At 45.7% G+C, this 21,172-nt stretch overlaps 1 protein-coding gene across 3 annotated transcripts in view; it reads left to right on the top strand.

Annotated features, from left to right (window-relative positions):
• Positions 1-21,172, top strand: part of ryr2a (ryanodine receptor 2a (cardiac)) — a 710,821-nt gene that overhangs the window by 35,786 nt on the left and 653,863 nt on the right. For all 3 annotated transcript variants that reach the window (XM_070545357.1, XM_070545356.1, XM_070545355.1), the window contains exons 3-4: positions 1,379-1,483; positions 8,329-8,403. In XM_070545357.1, coding sequence (XP_070401458.1) covers positions 1,379-1,483; positions 8,329-8,403 — 180 coding nt within the window. The remainder of the gene's footprint in view (positions 1-1,378; positions 1,484-8,328; positions 8,404-21,172) is intronic.

Here is a 21,172-nt window from a genome sequence, read left to right as displayed (position 1 = left end):
ACCTACCGTCTATGGTAGGTGGAGAGCACGCAGGATTTGTAGAAAATGTTGTTTTATGTGACGTTTTCTATGTGGGTACTTTGAATAACTTGCCAGTACTTAATAAAGGTAAAACATAAAATCCCATAAAAGTATGGATCATCAATGTTACTGAACCTTTTATATTCAGTTGATGATGAATCAGTCACCAGCAGGAGAACAAAACACCCCGAGAACACGCCAGGAGATCACACCTGGTTTGAAGCAAACAAATCTTTATTTTCTCTTTTGTCTCAAAAAAACAAAATAAAAGAACAAAAAGGCAGGTAAGAATCTCCAATAGTCCCAACTTCAAAATATCTAAAAAAAAAAAAAAAACTGGGAGCAAAAGCAGAGAAGTTGGAAGAAAAAGAGCAACCCAGGGTGAAGGTGACCACAGAGTCAGTCAGCGTTTGGCGACGGAGCGGTTGAGCTAACTTACCTGAGAGATAAGCTACCACCAAAGCGAGAAGAGGTGGTTGAATGACGCGTATTTTGGGATGCTTGCTACTTATAGTAGCAGGTGATGTGAGCGTCACAATCACTGGCCAATCAGGATTGGCCTGTTGAGGAAAGTTCTTCTGAGGAATCCGTGGAGGAGCTTATCCCATAGTGAGACATCGAAACGAATGTTAAGAAAGAAAACTGCTCCCTGTTTTAAGCAATCTCACCTCTGGTTTCCCAGCATGCACTGGTGCAATAATCATATGGTGTCAAAATGAGTTCAAATCCCCTTCGCCCATGACACGAAGCAGGAAGACACGCAGACACGAGCAGAGAGCTTTTCGGATTTTTCTGCTTAAGAGCTAATATATAATCAGAAGTGTGATTTTTTAATGTTTTAATCAAGTTCAATAATTAAATAATCAACCTGGGTTATCCTCAGCAGGCTTAAGGGATTCGGACCCAGGAGACGGAGAGCTGGTCTCGTGTGATCTCCAGTGAGATCGCGAGCGCGGGATTCAACAATGATTGCCGAGTAAACAGCTCTAAAGGACCTAATGACATGATGTAAAAGTAAAAAACACACTTTTAAACAGCATCATGTGACCACCTTTCCTGGACTTGCTCTTTGATGAGGAAATGCTAGATGGTTCTGCCTTATGTTTCCCTGACCTTTACAACCACAGGCTCAAGGTTTCTTCTTGCCTTCAATGAATTAAGGCCATGAAGTCTTTTGTGCGTTCATACTGCTTTTGTACGTAATCCATTTATTTGTTTATCTAACATGTTTCAGCCCTAGCCATGATGGCGTCGTCCGGCAGAGGACGGTGTCGCCCTCTACTGATGACAGTGGACTGTGTCATCAGCAAGAACTGTTTAACGGCAAGTCATACATGTTGTATTCTTTCTTTTCCAGAATGTGCCTCCAGATTTATCCATCTGCCTTTTTGTGCTGGAGCAGTCGCTGTCAGTACGAGCCCTTCAGGAGATGCTGGCCAACACGGAGGAGAAGTCTGAAGGGGTGAGGGTCAACAATCAGTCAGTCGATTGGTTCTTTTTGGAGCAATGTGGGGATACCTCCTGAAATACAGAGACAAGGAGAAAAAGCTTAATTTATTCAGCTTAATGGTCTTCTCATCTTCATTTCTGAGGTTGCTTTTCCACAGGCATCTCCAGGAGATTTATAGATGCAAATGTGCTGTGAGATGCAAAAGTTTGGGCAATCCTGTCAATCTTTGTGGTTTTCCTGTATAAATCGTTTGTTGTTACGTACAGTACACATATCGTATAGGAGACACAGTGGTTTTTGAGAAGTCAAACAAAGTTTATAGGATTTACAAAAAGTGTGCAATAGTTTAAACAAAGTTAGGCGGGTGCAAAAATTTGGGCACGACAAAAAATAAATTTATACATTATTTAGTCTATCCTCCTTTTGCAGAAATAACAGCCTCTAACTGCTAAAGCTTCAAGAGTCTGGATTCTGGTTGAAGGTATTTTGGACCATTCTTCTTTTCAAAACATCTCTAGTTCAGTCATAGCCTGGCAAGCCAGACTAAATAAATGTATTATTTAGTCTGGCCATGCTCACTGATGGCACTTGGTTGTGGGGCGGGTTCTACCGTTGTCTTTCAGACGATCTCCGCATGCTACTGGACAATGAATGTGACATACTCACCACAACGGATGTCGGTAAACGAGGCGGTCCGCTGTTGAAGAAGGCAAAAATACACCCTTTCTTCTAAATAAAGGACTTAAATACATCTATCGGCTCCAGATTGCAATAAAGCCCAAGTCCAAAATGTCCAAAATGTACGTGAAAGCCGTTTCAAACATGCTGTTGCCATCTTGTACTACTCTGTTGCATTATCCCGCCCACCAGAGGAATAGAGGGCCCTGGTTGGACCGCAAAGCAAACCACTATTGTGGACCAATCACAGAGCTCAGTATTAATACCCATCCATCCATCCATTTTCTGAACCTGCTTGTCCATGTAGGGCAGGGATTCCCTGCCGCTAGGGGGTGCGCGAGGTGAAAAGTGTAATGGCTGCGGAGCTCAGAGAAGTCTGTCATAAGTCACCATTAGCGTAGCCAGAAACTCATTTGTGGGTGGGCCTAAGAAAAAGTAAGTGGGCCCAATAAATGTAATTGAAAACAAGTATATTTTGCTTGTGTGTGTGTGTGTGTGTGTGTGTGTGTGTGTGTGTGTGGTGTGTGTGTGTGTGTGTCCTCCGCATGTGCCCTGGCTTCATAATAATAATGCGCTCCGAGCTTCAGCACTCTGACCTGCGCTCGCTGTCAATAGCAAGATATGTTCCGCACAGCGCGCTGAAGATCTGAAGTTCAGAGTGCGTCTGTCAGAGGTCAGACGCGTTCCAGCGGAACCACGGCTCACGGGGGCACATGTGAGCACATCTGGGCTGGGCAGAAGTAATGTTACAACATTGGTTTAAATAGCGCCGATGACGAGACGCGGTGACTGGAGCGGCTCACCCCGGGTTTCCACGGGAGCCGTCAGCAGCACGTTACTGCAGCAGCACGTCTTGCTCGCGTAAACTGCTGCTTGGCCCTTCCCACGAGACGCGAAGCAGCAGGGGAGCAGCTGTCACCGACCGAGCACGAAGTCACACGAGTGACTTTGTCAGTAAACACAACAACAAGCAGGAGAAAACTACAACATGGTTTGTGTTTTATGTTCTGTCCGTTTTATAATCGCCAATACGGACCTGAAAAACAAAGGAGACCGCTAGCTAGGTGATAACTTCTCACGGGGACGCACAGTTAGTAACTTTTTTAAAGTAAAGCAACCGGAAGGCAGTACGTTCTTTATTCTGAAAATCTCGGGAGCTTCTCTCCATTTCCGCGTCCGATTTCCTGTCTTTCCTTCCCCAAAAATGTCGAACTTGACCCGTTTCAGAGGCGTCGCGCGTAGAAAATAGAACCGGCGCGTAAAGGCCGCGACATGCTGCTCCTGAGACGCGGCCGACTCGCGCTGCTGACGGCTCCGGTGGAAAAGGTTCTGTTGACCGCAGCGGTTCCTATCAGCAGCTATGACGTGCTGCTGACGGCTCCGGTGGAAAGCCGGGGTCATGGAGCTGTGCCACACACACACACACACACACACACACACACACACACACACACACACACACACACACACACACACACACATACTGATTCGACAAGCGCACGCTGCGCCGCGCCGCGCCGTGCCGTCAGACTGAAGGCAGAGATGAGCGCTGCCTCCTCTGTGATAAAAACTTTTAAGAGGTTTTATAACAACATTTTTCATTCAATGTCATATTAAGATATTAGCTTCTATTTTGGGATGACGTATGAAATTCGAGTCCGCTCCAGCCAGTGACTCCTCATGAACCTGACTACAACTCATGTTACTGCAGCATTTGTTGTTCCAGTCCGCGTGGCAGGGTTAGGAATCACTAAAAGGACAACGGTGCACCTGTGTAATTAGTTTAAACAGCTATTGCACACTTTCTGTAAATCCTATGGACGTTGTTTCCCTTCTCAGAAATCACTGTGTGTCTCTTATATTATATGTTTTACTGAATTTTTTATTGTAACAACCGATGATTTATACGGAAAAATCACAAAGACTAACAAGGCTGCTCAAACTTTCACATCCCGCTGTATGTGTGGTGCAAGTTTAGACAACAAATATTATGGGAACAGTCAAGTTGTTGTCGAGTAAACAGGCTGGAAGTAACTAAGTACTTATTTATTTACTTTATTAAGTAGCTTTTTCAGGTTTCTGTACATGAATATTTATTTTTCTGACAATATTTTTACTTATGCTCCCAAGATTTGAACAGAAATATTGGTACTTTCTATTTTTTACATTTTCTAAATGATCTTATTACTGCATGTTCTCCATCATGGCTACATCAATGACGACACAATGACTACACAATGACTACACAATGACTACACAATGACTATGCAATGACACAAATTTATACATGTGATACCATTCAGATCACCTTCAACACTCAGTCACACACCCAGGGCCGTTTCAAGGCCTTTTGGGGGCCAAGGCAATATGGAACACCCCCCATAACCCGTACATAACAGACATGCCACCATTACATTGTTAGCAGCAGAAATTAAATGTTATTAGCATTTCCAACACAAATGCATGTTAATGAAATGCATTATATGTTACTGGATATATGTATGTGTTATTTAGACTAAGATGAGTTTTATTAATACAAACCTAACATGTTACTGAAATGTAGGTCACATATTTAAAAATATTTTTAACTATAAATATCAGATGGGAAAAGGGAACTAAACACTAATCTAATGCATATTATTGAGCCTTTCATCATATTTTGCCTTTTAAAAAGTAAGGCAGTTGAATGCACAGAGTATGCATGTGCTGGCGCATGGTCAGGATGGTCCCACCTCTGCCTCAGTTTGAGCCAGGAAAAACACTGCGAATGGTATTAGTCTCCGAGAACAACGTAAGGAACCTTGGTGTTATCTTTGACCAGGACATGTCACTCAAATCCCAGGTTAAACAGGTTTGTAGGATTTCCTTTTTCCACCTTCGGAATATTGCTAAGATTGGAAGCATCCTTTCCAGGAGTGATGCTGAAAAACTAGTTCATGCATTTATTACATCAAGACTGGATTACTGTAATTCATTACTCTCAGGAAGTCCACAGAATGTAGTTAAAAGTCTTCAGCTTGTCCAAAATGCTGCAGCTAGAGTTCTGATGAGAATTAAAAAGAGAGATCATATCTCTCCTGTCTTAGCTTCCCTACATTGGCTACCTGTTAAATTCAGAATAGATTTTAAGATCCTTCTTCTCACATATAAAGCTCTTAATAATCAAGCTCCATCATACATCAGTGATCTGATTGTTCCATTCGTTCCTAACGGAGCACTTCGCTCTCAGACTGCAGGTTTACTGGTGGTTAGGGCTGCTCGATTATGGCAAAAATAATAATCACGATTATGGTGACTGAAATTGAGATCACAATTATTTAGGACGATTTTTCAATTTATGTTGATTTTATTTGTTTTTATTCAGTCATAAATTGCTCAGGGCACAATCAGGACAAAAATAAGAAACAAGATGATCACTAAAAGAACTCCTGATTCCCAGTATAAAAAGACCAATATACTTATAGCTCATAGTTTATGACCCAAGGGTTTGGTTTAAGTCATTTAAGTCTAACCAGTACAGACCCAAATAGCAATATCTTGCAAATACTGTCAGCAAGAATTATACAGTGGCATTTATAACAAATAAATGCAAATTAATTGATGTTCACAAAATGTTGCATAATACGTATTTAGTCGTGTCAAGGTGCTGTAGGAGTGCACTAACACGGTGTCCTCAGAGAGATTAGTTATTATTTATCAGCGTGAGGAACTTATTTCTACCTTATTTATAAACTATTTATTTACAAGTCCATCAGTTAATGTAATAATTGTCCCAACCACAGCTGCACCCCCCACCCCCCAACCCGGTCTCACAGCAATCGGGGCAAGCTGCACGTGTGTTTAGCACGCCGCACGCGCACATTTAGCCATTTTTAGCGGCTCAGGAGTCCGCAGGTGCGGTGTGTGTCACTCACTCTGGTTACTCCAACAAGGAGCAGGGCGGCTCCGAGAGCTGTTTCTTTAGCGACTGACACATCACTACATCATTCCCTTTCCTAATGTCCTGAAGAACGGTCCGGAGCGCAGGCGGAGTGTTTAGCTAACCTGCAGGAAATGTCAATGACAGTTATCCAGAAAGTAGCTAAGGGTTACCAGAGATGTTTCTCAGGTGTTCACTAGGTACTTTTAAGTTAAAAAGTCAAGAAGGGGGTCTGAAAAGCTGCTAGAAATAGCGTCACAGTCACTAAGTTGTCAACACTGTGGGAGGAGCGCTTCATTTGCAACTCAGGGCAGCGCAAGCGGGAGGAGCAAATAATCGGCTTGTTTTGTTTTTTATAATCGTTCAAAACTCAGATCGTAATCGTGATTAAAATTCGATTAATTGAGCAGCCCTACTGGTGGTTCCCAGAATATCTAAACTTAGGATGGGAGGCAGATCTTTTAGTTATCAGGCTCCTCTCTTTTGGAACCAGCTCCCAGCTTTAGTGCGTGAGGCAGACACCTTGTCTACTTTTAAGACTTTTTTGATACGTCTAATGGTTAAATTCTGATGCTAGCCCAGGTTTGGATGAGTGGGGGAGTAAATAGAGGTGGAGTGTACAGCAGGGATTATAGTCGTAAAGACAGTTCCCTTACTAATTAGAATATCTACTAAGAAATCACAATGTAGCCATGGAAACACTATTTGCGCTATATGCTGTGTGTGTGTGTGTGTGTGTGCTCTTTCTTCTCAATCATTAGTGAGTTGTGAGTCAGTGACTTTGTGAAATCGGCTGGGTTCCTCATATAGGAAAATTGTAATTAATTGGCTTAAGGAACTGAACTCAATTGAAATGTTTTACTTTGTGAAGTGCCACGAGATGACTCTTGTTGTTATTTAACACTAAAAAAATAAATTGAATTGCCAAAGACACTGTTGTACATGTGTTAGGTCGAACCGTTTCATTTCCAGGCTGACAAAAAAAGTCATATTTAAGACAAATTACATCTTAACAGTGCCAGTGATAAATTTGATCATATATTGTTCCTACTTTTGCTCTTGAAGGTTTAAAGTAGCATGATCAGACTCCTTTAAAAGACCCAACTGTCTACCAACAAAGACCAATAATTATTGTTTAAAGTTTACACAACATACAAAACTCATTTTTTACTCTGTCTTGTTCTTTTATCGGTGCGTATACTGCCTCAGTAAACAATTCAGGGGTCATTAGCCTCTTAGAGCTGTTTCAAAATGTCCCTTTTTGTGATGTCACAATAAGGTAAATTAGTGTAGAAACTCCCCTTAACCGTTGTTGCATAGGGAGCCTTCTGCTCTGGATATGGCAGCATCAACTTATTTGCATGAAAGTGATAGAGCCCTGAAACGGTTCATTCTGGAAGGGACTGAAAATGTCAAGAATAAAGCTACTGAGATCTATTTAGTGCAAAGAGCTTAATGAATTTGTTTTTTCAGATTATGGTGACAAAATTAATTCATGCATCACTAGTGCAGCCATTAAAAACGTTTCTGTAAGGGACAGCAGTAGCTTAGCAGGTATAGCGGCTTGTCCAGTAATCGGAAGGTTGCAGGTTCGATTCCAGCTCCGACCAGAGGAAGCTGCTGTTGTGTCCTTGGGCCTTGGCTTCTGGTGGTGGTCAGAGGTACCGGCGGTGCAAGTGGGCAGGCCTCGCCTCTGTCAGTGTGCACCAGGGCAGCTGTGGCTACGTCGTAGTTCATCCTCACCAGTGTGTGACTGATTGTGTTGTGAAGCACCTTGGGGGGTTGTAGAACCCTAAGAACGTGCTATCCAAATACAGACGTTTACCATCCACAAGCTTGTCTTTGGCTTTGACATTTGGTCGGATGACAGAGTTAGATAAGTGGGGCTCAGTCATTCTCCTGACCTGGCTGTTCTCCTTTAGCTTTAGCTTAGCATAAAACACAGTAAGTGAATGGATCTTTCCCACTTATTTAACTCTGGGAAAAATGTCAATAGACCAAAAATCATTTTTAGTGGGATATCCCTTTACGAATGAAACAACTAAGTGAATATATTTAACTGAAAAGGATTGCAGTAAATAAGCAATAATAAGCCCATTCTGCTCTTATTATTAAAATCATTTGACGTGAAAGTACATTTCAAAGGCTGGCATGAAAATTAGACTGTGTACATTTACTTTGAAGTTTACTTGCTATAGTTATTGTTACATTATGATAATACATTTTTTGTGATTTTATTCTCTTGTTTTCTGTGTCTCAGACTGCTCAGAGTGGTGGACATCGCACCCTGCTGTATGGACATGCTGTCTTACTGCGACACTCCTACAGTGGAATGGTCAGTGGAAACACTCATCTACAACATTTAATATATATAATTAAAAGAAATGAGGTTCTCTGAAGCCGGAAGCGTTGCCATGGTGATGTTGCGTCCGCTCCTCTGCCTTGCAGCCACAGATCTCCATCTCTGGGACGTTAGCTTCATAAGTTGCTTACCTGATTGACTGTGAAGCCGGGAACAGGTTCACAGCACGGAGGCGCAGCTGGTCGTTTCACAGAGCTTCATTTGAGCCGGTCTTATTCTGAAAGGATCCGGCAACTCAATTGTTAAGCTAACGTTTTAGCTAGCAAGCCTTTAGTTTAGCGCCAATGTTAGAAGTACAAAACAAGGAAATCAAAGGCAGAAATGACCGAATGCAGTTTAGAACTCCCTTGGATTACCTTTTTAAACATTCACTGTGCTGCAACGGGATTCTGGGTGGTTTCAGTTCAGTTCGATGTGCCTTCTCTGCATCCCAAAATGTCCCTGCTGAGCTGAAGAAACACATAACCTCGGTGAGTACAGCCCAGTGTGTGTGTGTGTGTGTGTGTGTGTTCGTCCGAACTGAGTTCAATAACTACATCAATCAACCGTGGCCATTAAATTAGGGTGACCATGTCTACTTATCACCCTCTGTCTGGGGGAGTCCTACATTGATCAAAATGTCTGGTTCTATTTCGTACAGCTCCGCCCCTTAAGCCATCTCCCATTGGATTAATCCCATCCCCTTAACCAATCATTGAAGGGCTAAGGGACGACGCGCTAACAAGGAACACACTTCCTTCACTAAGCTGTTGGCAGTAAAACTCTTACGCCAGCGTACCATCAGTTTTCGTTTATGTGCATCCAGGTGATTGGTTCACCTGCATCGATCTGAGAGATGCCTACTTTCATATTCCGGTGATCCCAGAACCCAGGAGATTCCTGCATTTCTCCTTCATCGGAGCTCAGTACCAGTACAACATACTTCCTTTTCGGGTACTCCCTTGCACCATGTGCCTCAAGGTGGCGCTCAAACCCCTACACACCAAGGGCATGAGAATCCTCTTTCTAGATGATCTCCTGCTCCTGACCTGCCCCAGGTCCGATGCAGACTCGCAGACGCTGGCAGAACATCGGGTTTGGGTTCTCCATAAACAGGGAGAAAAGTTTGGTGACTCCTTCTCAGGTGATCACTTTCTTGGGAGTGGAACTGAACTCCGAGATCAAGAAAAAGCACAGTCCCAAATTATGGACTTAACTGGGATGTTCAGGCACATGCGCTTACATCGCTCCGTGACAGCTCTGACAGTCCTTAGATTGAGGGGCGTGATGAGACGCATGCAGCGTTGGTTCAGACGTCTCAAGGTTCGCCCGATCCACCACAAGAGTCGTATGTTGCCCTTTTCTCCCTCGGTGAGGAGGGATCTGCAACATTGGGGAGTCCCCAGACCCTGAGAAGAGGAATCTTGCTTGGCTGCGTGGCCTCCCATGTCTCAATCTTTACAGACGCATTTCTGTCAGGATGGGCGGGAGCTACATGCTTGTCCGATTCAGTGGGCGACAGCTGGCCTCCATGAATTCATGCACACCTAAATGTGTTAGAAGTCCTGATGATCCACAAAGTGATTCTCCACTCTGCGCCTCTTCTCCAATCCGCAATGTTGTTCTTCACTCGGACAACCAAGTCACCAGGGTGGGGTTCGCTCAGCTGCGCTTCTGAGGGTAGCCAGAACGCTTCTGTGCTGGGCTCAGACACACCCTCTGTCTGTAAAAGCGTTTAGCATCCCGGACATTTTGAATGTTGAAGCAGACATCATGTCCAGAGGTGGCCCACATCACTTCTCGTGTCTCCGATTGAGAGAGTTTCGGGGATGCGGCCGTGGATCTGCTTGCGTCTCGCGAGAACACACTGCAGACTGTGGTTCTCTTTCGGCACACAAGATTGTCTCCTGTTCGGTAAGGATGCCTTAGCTCACAAATCATGGCTCAGGCTTCTACGTTTTTTCATGGTTCCTTTGATTCTCGCCTCTTGGTATGAATTGGGCAGGAGCAGCTATCAGTTATTCTGGTAGCCCCTCAATGCAGCGCAGCTCCTTGGTTTCCGGAACTGCAGCTGTTGGTGACAGCGCATCTGTGGCACCTGTTTTGGAGGGAGGATGTACTCCTGCAAGCAGGCGGAGCCATCAGACACCCACCAATCCTGGATCAACAATTGTGGGTTTGGCTGCTGAACGGTTGCGTTCAGTGTCTCTTGGTCTATCACTCGACACGATCCAGACCATTCAGAATGCTCGCATTTCATCCACAGTGGTCTCATATTCTTCAACATGGGCCGCGTTTCAGTGCTTATGTGAGGAGTGAAACTTTGATCCCCTCTCCTGCCCAGTAGCCGGCATTCTGTCTTCGTACAGATGCTGACACACAAACGTGTGACTCCGCACTGAAGTCTGGCTGTGGTTCTGCACGGGATGTCCCGGGCTCCCTTTGAACCTTTGGACCAGGTTCCAATAAAGGTTTTGTCCCTCAAAACTGCACAGATGCTGGATCTGACATTAATTCAGACAGTTAGTGACCTAACTTCTCTTTCTGTCTCGCCATCTTGTCTCAGGATCAGGAATGATGGGGGTTCAGCCGGTTTCTGACCCAACCCAGCGTTCTACCCCAAAGAGCATCACAAGCTCTTTCAGGTCCTGAACCATTTCTCTGGTGGGGTTCTCCTTCCCCTCATGTGTCAGAGCGAGATGCTGCATCCCACCTGCTGTGACCAGTGTGTGCGCTCAGACTCTAGTCTCTTGCACAGCTCAGCTGCGCACTCCACAGTGATTGTTCCATAGGGCAAGCTCTGTCATCTCAGCGCCTTTCACATTGGCTGTGTGACGTCATCACAAGTGCCCATGCTTCATCTGGCTCGGACACTCCAGACAGATTAAAAGCACTTGCTAATCAAGCGGTTTCTTCCTCTGTGGTATTGCCAGCTGGAATGTCTGTAGCAGACATATGCATGGCGTCTTCATGGTCTTCTCCATCTCACTTGTGCGTTTTTACCTCAGAGCTGTGTCCACCAGCCTCGCCACTAATGTGGTGCTAAGCCACGGTTCAGCTTAATCACAGCTTTTGCTGAAAGTTCTGATCAGGAACTTTGCAGTTTAGTTTTTGTCGTGCTTGTGTTCTTAAACACCCGCGTTGACATGTCCTTACATTATGTCACATTGTGTCCTCTCGTTTGTGACAGCTTCTCTCCCAGCGGTTGCTAGGTAACCTTGGGGTTGATTCTCATCAGCTATACGCTGATCATATGCTGCCATCGTGTCCTCCAGCTGTTCTCTCATGTTTACGCCCGCCGACAGCTGTAGAGGTTTGTTGGGCTGAAGCCTCTGAGTCCGCTCAGGTTTAGTTCTGAACCAGTGTGGCATTGACTATATCTGGCTCCGCCTTTAATCCAATAGGCGATGGCTTAAAGGACGGAGCTATACGAAATAGAACGCTGGTATTACGTATTGTAACCCCAGATTCTATGAGTATAGCGTTGTGGCCCAACTGGTTCTGTGGGCTCAATAAGACTTATGGAGATGAGCTATGCCCGCTGGGCCCTTTTGATATATTTATTATTATTTTGATATATATATGAAATTGCATTGCTGCAGTTCTTTTATTTTGAAAATTACCGGGGACTTTACACTGAAGCAGTGTGTGATTTCCTGTCTAGCCCTATGTTAACTGCAGAAATGGATGCATCCCAGAAGCAGCTCCCTGCAAAAGTATATCCCGATCCTATCTTTAGCGGGTTTGAAACACTCCATAGATCATAATGGATTCTATAAGAAGCGGTGACGTTCCGCTGTCGTTACCGGGGTAACACACAAGGGGAACACCAGAGGGTTTTCAAATCCAGTGGGTGTCCTTCCTGAATTTGTTCACCTGGAAGCAGCATGGGGCACACACCCTGAAGCAGAAAGTTTTCCCTGCCTGCACCTAGCAACCATTTATGCATGATTTTGTGATTGGGTGAACTTATGAGTGATTTTGTGACTGGGTGAACTAATTATGTGTTAGTTTGTCATTGGGTGAACTTATGAGTGATTTTGTGATTGAGTGAACTAATTATGTGTTAGTTTGTGATTGGGTGAACTTATGAGTGATTTTGTGATTGAGTGAACTAATTATGAGTTATTTAGTGATTGGGTGAACTTATGAGTGATTTTGTGATTGCGTGAACTAATTATGTGTTAGTTTGTGATTGGGTGAACTTATGAGTGATTTTGTGATTGGGTGAACTAATTATGAGTGATTTTGTGACTGGGTGAAATTATGAGTTATTTTGTGATTGGGTGAACTAATTATGAGTGATTTTGTGATTGGGTGAACTTATGAGTGATTTTGTGATTGCGTGAACTAATTATGTGTTAGTTTGTGATTGGGTGAACTTATGAGTGATTTTGTGATTGGGTGAACTAATTATGAGTGATTTTGTGATTGGGTGAAATTATGAGTTATTTTGTGATTGGGTGAACTAATTATGAGTGATTTTGTGATTGGGTGAACTTATGAGTGATTTTGTGATTGCGTGAACTAATTATGTGTTAGTTTGTGATTGGGTGAACTTATGAGTGATTTTGTGATTGGGTGAACTAATTATGAGTGATTTTGTGACTGGGTGAAATTATGAGTTATTTTGTGATTGGGTGAACTATTTATGAGTGATTTTGTGAGTGGGTGAACTTATGAGTGATTTTGTGATTGAGTGAACTTATGAATGATTTTGTGGTTGGGTGAACTAATGAGTGATGTTGTGATTGGGTGAACTAATTATGAGTTATTTTGTGATTGAGTGAACTAGTTATGAGCTATTTTGTGATTGGGTGAACCAATTATGAGTGATTTTGTGATTGGGTGAACCAATAATGAGTGATTTTGTGATTGGGTGAACCAATTACGAGTGATTTTGTGATTGGGTGAACCAATTATGAGCGATTTTGTGATTGGGTAAGCCTATGAGTTATCAACTAATTGTGAGTTATTTGGTGATTGGGTGAACTTATGAGGGATTTTGTGAGTGGGTGAACTAATTATGAGTGATTTTGTGATTAGGGGAACTTATGAGTGATTTTGTGATGGGGTGAACTTTTACGTGATTTTGTGACTGGGTGAACTTATGAGTGATTTTGTGATGGGGTGAACTTTTACGTGATTTTGTGACTGGGTGAACTTATGAGTGATTTTGTGATGGGGTGAACTTTTGAGTGATTTTGTGACTGGGTGAACTTATGAGTGATTTTGTGATGGGGTGAACTTTTGAGTGATTTTGTGATTGGGTGAACTTATGAGTGATTTTGTGATGGGGTGAACTTATGAGTGATTTTGTGATTGAGTGAACTAATTATGAGTTATTTCGTGATTGGGTGAACTTATGAGTGATTTTGTCACTGGGTGAACTTATGAGTGATTTTGTGATTGAGTGAACTAATTATGAGTTATTTCGTGATTGGGTGAACTTATGAGTGATTTTGTCACTGGGTGAACTTATGAGTGATTTTGTGATTGAGTGAACTAATTATGAGTTATTTCGTGATTGGGTGAACTTATGAGTTATTTTGTGATTGAGTGAACTAATTATGAGTTATTTCGTGATTGGGTGAATTTATGAGTGATTTTGTGATTGGGTGAACTTATGAGTTATTTTGTGATGGGGTGAACTTTTACGTGATTTTGTGATGGGGTGAACTTTTGAGTGATTTTGTGACTGGGTGAACTTATGAGTGATTTTGTGATGGGGTGAACTTATGAGTGATTTTGTGATTGAGTGAACTAATTATGAGTTATTTCGTGATTGGGTGAACTTATGAGTGATTTTGTGATTGAGTGAACTAATTATGAGTTATTTCGTGATTGGGTGAACTTATGAGTGATTTTGTGATGGGGTGAACTTTTGAGTGATTTTGTGATTGGGTGAACTTATGAGTGATTTTGTGATTGAGTGAACTAATTATGAGTTATTTCGTGATTGGGTGAACTTATGAGTGATTTTGTGATGGGGTGAACTTTTGAGTGATTTTGTGATTGGGTGAACTTATGAGTGATTTTGTGATTGAGTGAACTAATTATGAGTTATTTCGTGATTGGGTGAACTTATGAGTGATTTTGTGATTGAGTGAACTAATTATGAGTTATTTCGTGATTGGGTGAACTTATGAGTGATTTTGTGATTGAGTGAACTAATTATGAGTTATTTCGTGATTGGGTGAACTTATGAGTGATTTTGTCACTGGGTGAACTTATGAGTGATTTTGTGATTGAGTGAACTAATTATGAGTTATTTCGTGATTGGGTGAATTTATGAGTGATTTTGTGATTGGGTGAACTTATGAGTTATTTCGTGATTGGGTGAATTTATGAGTGATTTCGTGATTGGGTGAACTTATGAGTGATTTTGTGATTGAGTGAACTTATGAGTGATTTCGTGATTGGGTGAATTTATGAGTGATTTCGTGATTGGGTGAACTTATGAGTGATTTTGTGATTGAGTGAACTTATGAGTGATTTCGTGATTGGGTGAATTTATGAGTGATTTTGTGATTGGGTGAACTTACGAGTGATTTCGTGATTGGGTGAACTTATGAGTGATTTTGTGATTGAGTGAACTAATTATGAGTTATTTCGTGATTGGGTGAATTTATGAGTGATTTTGTGATTGGGTGAACTTATGAGTGATTTTGTGATTGGGTGAACTTATGAGTGATTTTGTGATTGGGTGAACTTATGAGTTAATTTGTGATTGGGTGAACTTATGAGTTAATTTGTGATTGGGTGAACTTATGAGTGATTTCGTGATTGGGTGAACTTACGAGTGATTTCGTGATTGGGTGAACTTATGAGTGATTTTGTGATTGAGTGAACTTATGAGTGATTTTGTGATTGAGTGAACTAATTATGAGTTATTTCGTGATTGGGTGAATTTATGAGTGATTTTGTGATTGGGTGAACTTATGAGTGATTTTGTGATTGAGTGAACTAATTATGAGTTATTTCGTGATTGGGTGAATTTATGAGTGATTTTGTGATTGGGTGAACTTATGAGTGATTTCGTGATTGGGTGAATTTATGAGTGATTTTGTGATTGGGTGAACTTATGAGTGATTTTGTGATTGGGTGAACTTATGAGTTAGTTTGTGATTGGGTGAACTTATGAGTTAATTTGTGATTGGGTGAACTTATGAGTGATTTTGTGATTGGGTGAACTTATGAGTTAATTTGTGATTGGGTGAACTTATGAGTTAATTTGTGATTGGGTGAAATTATGAGTTAATTTGTGATTGGGTGAACTTATGAGTTAATTTGTGATTGGGTGAACTTATGAGTTAATTTGTGATTGGGTGAACTTATGAGTTAATTTGTGATTGGGTGATCTGATTCTTATCTCAGCCTACAGGATGAGCTTGGTCTTTTTTCTTCCTGACTCCCGAGTCCTAGTTTACGGTGAAAAGCAGCGAGAGCCGACAGAGAGCTCCGTCGGCAGGATTTCACTCACCACTTTTATTTAGTTTTAAGCCCCTTTTGTCAAAACAAGCTGTAATCATGATGCTAAGTGGTTTCCTAGTTGCATAATAACAGGAGTTATGCGACCAGCGCAGCATCATGCAAATTGACTCCAGAGGGTTAAAAATAAAAAAAACACACATACAATGGTAAACGCCTTATTTTGGACCGTATACACGGCAGGATACCCCAGAACAGCGCTACACCCTCTGGTGTCCAGGTGGGGAATTGCTTTGCAACACTCCCCTAGAGCTGGAGAAGCCTGAGAGCAAAACGTCTCTGTGCAGCTCTCCCTCGTGGAGATGACAGAGACATATAAATGAAGTTTTATGTGAAGACTCCTCTTTCTAATCTGTTCCCCACAAGAAAGAGAAGCCGTCCCCTCCCTCAGCAAAGACCAAAGTCCCTTACCTACAGACAAGGGACACTGTATGCTTATTCTGAATTCAACAGATTCCCCACTATTCTGAGTGACAGCATCACGTATGACGCACTGAAGAGGGACCCAACAAGTGGATACAAGAAGAAAATCACCGAGCATTTACAGAAATTGCTAAAGCACAAAGTAATGGACAGCACATTTTACTACATACAGACTCTATCCAGGAGAAGCCACCTCATGGTCTTCCAAAACTTCACAAAGAAGGAACACCATCAGTAACGGCCGCTGCTCAGGACCCTATTTACTTGGTTCACCGAGCAGCAAACCCACATTCTGGGCTGTTTACGGTTGTTACAGTTGCTCTAATTTGCACAAACATTTATTTTGTGTCCTAATTTACAAAAACATACTGAAAGAAGATGGCAGAAGTGGATGAGTAAATGGCTAAAACAGGAGGAGCTGATGCGGGCTATGCTAGTGATCACTTTCTAACAGGTAAGGTTTACGGAATGTTTTATTGAACATTAACTTAAGAACACAGCCATACTGTTTTCATGTGTCTTCAGCGCAAATAGCTTTCAGAGTACTAATGTTTTTAGCAGTTAGCTTATTGTTGTAATGGGGCGTTTTAACCTTTGTAAAATCAAACAAATGTACCAGAAATTTGGATTTAAAAAGCTACGACTGTGCAGGGCTGGGGGGCTCCGGGCTTGGCGTCCTCTAATGGGTTCCCTTTGGCTGAATGTCCTGAGTGACCGGGTTATTCCACCTTCCCTGATGGAAAGGCCATATTCCAAGATGACAATGCCAGGATTCATCAGGCTCAAATAGTGAAAGAGTGGTTCAGGAAGCAGTATAGCACCTTCTTATGGTGCTACAGCCCCCCAAGGCGCTTAACAACACAATCAGTCATTCACACATTCACACGCTAATGGGGATGAGATACCATGTTGCCACAGCTGCCTTGGGGCGCACTGACGAGCACTGGCGCCACCGGTCCCTCCGACCACCACCAGCAGGCAGGGTGGGTTGGGTGTCTTGCCCAAGGACACAATAATAGCATTCCCTGGTCGGACCCGGGATTGAACCTGCAACCTTCTGATTACTGGACAGCCTGCTCTACCTAATGCAACACTGGATGGAAACAAATCTGGTGACACTGCAGAAGCTTATCGACGCAATGCCACAACAATGTGTGTCGTAATCAAAGCTAAAGGAGTTCCTTTTCTTTGGTGGCGACTGTGTAGGTTTTGAACCCTCCACCCCGGTTTGATCAGGGTGTTGGTGGTTATTTAGTACATGTGGCAGCCTCTTTTCATTGAAGCTGCACAGCCCCCTGTCAGACTCGAAGACTGGGTTCGGGAGTAAGAGCTTTTATTAGAGACTGCTGGCTGCAAGCGATGCTGAAAAGGCTGACGGGAGGATGAGGTCTGAGTTAGAAAGGTGGAGGTTTAACTGTCTTAGCTTCTGAATACTCTGATCATGGAACACGGTGGAACGATGACTGAGTGATGAGCCGGTGTGGCGTCTTCCATATATAGACATGGATGACGCAGGTGCAACGTGGAGGGAATCCCCTCGAGGGGCATGCTGGGTAATGATCCGAGACAGAAGCCGGTCAGCTGGGAGACGCCGGCCTGGGGGCTTGGACTCTGACAGGACCCCCCGGTCCAGGGACGGCTCCAGAAGTCCCCGGGCCACCTCGGTGGGCCCAGAAGTCCGAGATGAGGGCAGGGTCCAAGATGGAGCGGGCCGGCTCCCAGGAGCGTTCCTCTGGGCCGTAGTCCGCCCAATCCACAAGGTACTGCCAACCCCGACCCCGGCGGCGAGCGTCCAGAATGCGCCGGACGGTGTAGATGGGCTCACCGTCAAGGAAGCGGGCCGGCGGAGGCGCCGGAGCCCGAGGCGGCAGGAGTGAGGATTCCACATAAGGTTTGAGCCGGGAGGTGTGGAAGGTGGGATGGACGCGAAGGCTTGTAGGCAGCCGCAGCCGGTACGTGTCCGGGTTGATTACCTTCTGCACGGGGTAGGGTCCGAGGAACCGGGGAGCGAGCTTCCTGGAACCAGCACGGACCCGGAGGCCTGCCATGGACACCCAGACCCTGTCCCCTGGAGCATAGGAGGGGCCCGGGCGGTGCCTGCGGAGGTGTTGGCGGGAGTAACGGGCGTTGGCCCGGGTGATGGAGGCCCGCGCCTTGATCCATGCATTTTTGCAGCGCCTCACCAGGGATTGAGCGGCCGGCACCGCGACTTCGGGTTCCTGGTGGGCAAAGACCGGGGGCTGATAGCCATAGCAGACCTCGAAAGGGAACATCTGAGTGGCCGAGGAGGTGTGGAGATTACGAGACAGCTCCGCCCAGAGGAGGTACTTAGGCCACTGCGAGGGCTGCACCGAAACAAAGCAGCGGCGGTACCGGCCCAACTGTTGGTTTGCCCGCTCCGTTTGACCATTGGTCTGTGGGTGGTAGCCCGAAGACAGGCTGACAGAGGCTCCCACTAGATGGCAGAAGGCTTTCCAGAAACGGGCCGTGAACTGGGGACCACGATCCGAGACCACGTCTACCGGGAACCCGTGGAGGCGCACCACGTTCTCCAGAAACAGTTCTGCAGTGCGTCGGGCCGAGGGGAGGCCCGGGAGGGTGATGAAGTGAACAGCCTTGGAAAACCGGTCAGTGACCGTCAGGATGGTGTCGAGGTCATTGACCGGCGAGAGATCCGTGACAAAGTCCAGCCCCACATGGGACCAGGGGCGGCTGGGCACCGGAAGAGGTCTGAGGGTGCCAACCGGAGCCTGGGTGGATGCCTTAGAGCGGGCGCAGACGTCACAAGCGCTCGTGTATTCCTTAACATCCCTCTCCATGCGTGGCCACCAGAGAGCCCGTTTAAGGAACCTGAGAGTCCGAGAGAAGCCTGCGTGACCAGACAGGCGTGATGAGTGGGCCCAGGACAACGCTTCACTGCGACAGGCCGAGGGGACGTAGAGCCGACCGGCGGGGGTCTCTGGTGGCGCTGGGTCACCCTGGAGGGCGTTTTGGATGGCCTCCTCCAACGGCCACCCAAGGTGGGCCACAAAACGGTGCTCCGGGAGGATGGGCGCCGGCTCGGACGTGGGCGCTGAATGGGTGAACTGGCGGGAGAGGGCGTCCGCCTTCTGGTTCTTTGTCCCGGGGCGATAAGCGAGATGGAACTCGTAGGGTTCGAAGAAGAGGGCCCAGCGTGCCTGGCGAGGATTTAACTGCTTGGCGGACCGGATGTGGGTTAGGTTCTGGTGGTCAGTCCAGATGGTGAACGGCTGAGTGGTGCCCAGAAGCCACTGCCTCCATTCCTCCAACGCCCATTTTATGGCTAGCAGTTCACGATCCCCCACACCGTACTTCTGCTGGGTGGTGGAGAACTTCCTGGAGAAGTAGGCGCAGGGATGTAGCCTGTCGTCGGGGCCGCCTTGGGACAGGATGGCGCCGGCGCCGACATCCGAGGCGTCGACCTCGACCACAAAAGGGACTGCCTGGTCCGGGTGGCGCAGGATAGGAGCCGATGTGAAACGAGCGACTAGGTAGTGGAAGGCCCGAACGGCGTCTGGGGTGAGCCGGAACGGTTGACCAGGAGGGCTCGGTCGGGTGAGAGAAGTGAGAGGTGCTACAATGGTGCTAAAGTCTTTGATAAATCGACGGTAGAAGTTGCAGAAACCCAGAAAACTCTGCAGTTGCTTTAGGCTGGTAGGTATGGGCCAGTCCTTAACTGCCTGGACTTTCTGAGGGTCCATGGTTAGACCCTGATCCGAGATCAGGTAGCCCAGGAATGAAACGGACCTCTGGTGGAAGGAGCACTTCTCGGGCTTGCAGAACAGGTTGTTGTCCAGGAGCCGGGTCAGGACCGCGCGAACATGGTGGTGGTGTTCAGCCTCAGACTTGGAGTATATCAGGATGTCGTCCAGGTAGGCAAACACCCACCGTCCCAACATGTCACGGAGGACATCATTGATGAAGCGTTGGAAAACGGCGGGGCTATTGCACAGTCCGAAGGGCATGACCTGGTACTCCCAGTGACCGGTGGGGGTGATGAACGCCGTCTTCCACTCATCTCCAGCTTTGATACGGACCAGGTTGTAGGCGCTCCGGAGGTCCAGCTTGGTGAAAATCCGCGCCTGGGAAATGGCATCCAGGGCGGACGTGAGGAGCGGCAGAGGATGGCGATCTCTGACTGTGATCTTGTTCAGTCCTCTGTAGTCAATACAGGGGCGGAGATCACCCTCCTTTTTCCTCACAAAGAAGAAGCCTGCAGCACCTGGGGACGACGAGGGTCGGATGAAACCCTGCTGGAGGGCCTGGTCGATATAGTCCTCCATAGCTCTGGACTCGGCGGGGGAGAGAGAAAAAAGGCGCCCCCGGGGTGGAATGGTTCCTGGCTGGAGCTTGATCTCCATGTCGTATGGACGGTGAGGCGGCAGTGCGGTGGCTCGCTGCTTATCGAACACCGTTGCCAGATCCCGATAGGGCGGTGGCAGATTGGGTGGCGCTGAACCGGATCCACCTTCCGGGCAGTCAGGTCGAGGTGGAGGAGGAGAGAGGTGGGTCCGGCACTGGGCCCCCCATTCCAGAAGGCGAGCTTGGGACCAGGAGATACGTGGGTCGTGGAGGCGGAGCCAGGGAAACCCCAGGATTAGAGGAGAGGAGGGAGCACGGATAATCAGGAAATGGAGGGTCTCCCGGTGGCCCTGGACTGTCATCTGGAGAGACTGCGTTCGGTTTTGGACAGGGTAAGGCTGGAGGGGCCTGCCGTCCACCGTGGTCACTGGTACAACCCTCTCCAAGGGGGTAGTGGGGATCCGTAGGCGTTCAGCCAGATCCACATCCATAAAATTGTCAGCGGCCCCCGAGTCCACCAGCGCGT

This window comes from Nothobranchius furzeri, chromosome 16, assembly GCF_043380555.1.
Source record: "Nothobranchius furzeri strain GRZ-AD chromosome 16, NfurGRZ-RIMD1, whole genome shotgun sequence".
Taxonomy (NCBI): Eukaryota; Metazoa; Chordata; class Actinopteri; order Cyprinodontiformes; family Nothobranchiidae; genus Nothobranchius; species Nothobranchius furzeri.
The sequence above is the reverse complement of the archived record's forward strand: the minus strand, read 5'-3'. Positions and strand labels throughout refer to the sequence as shown.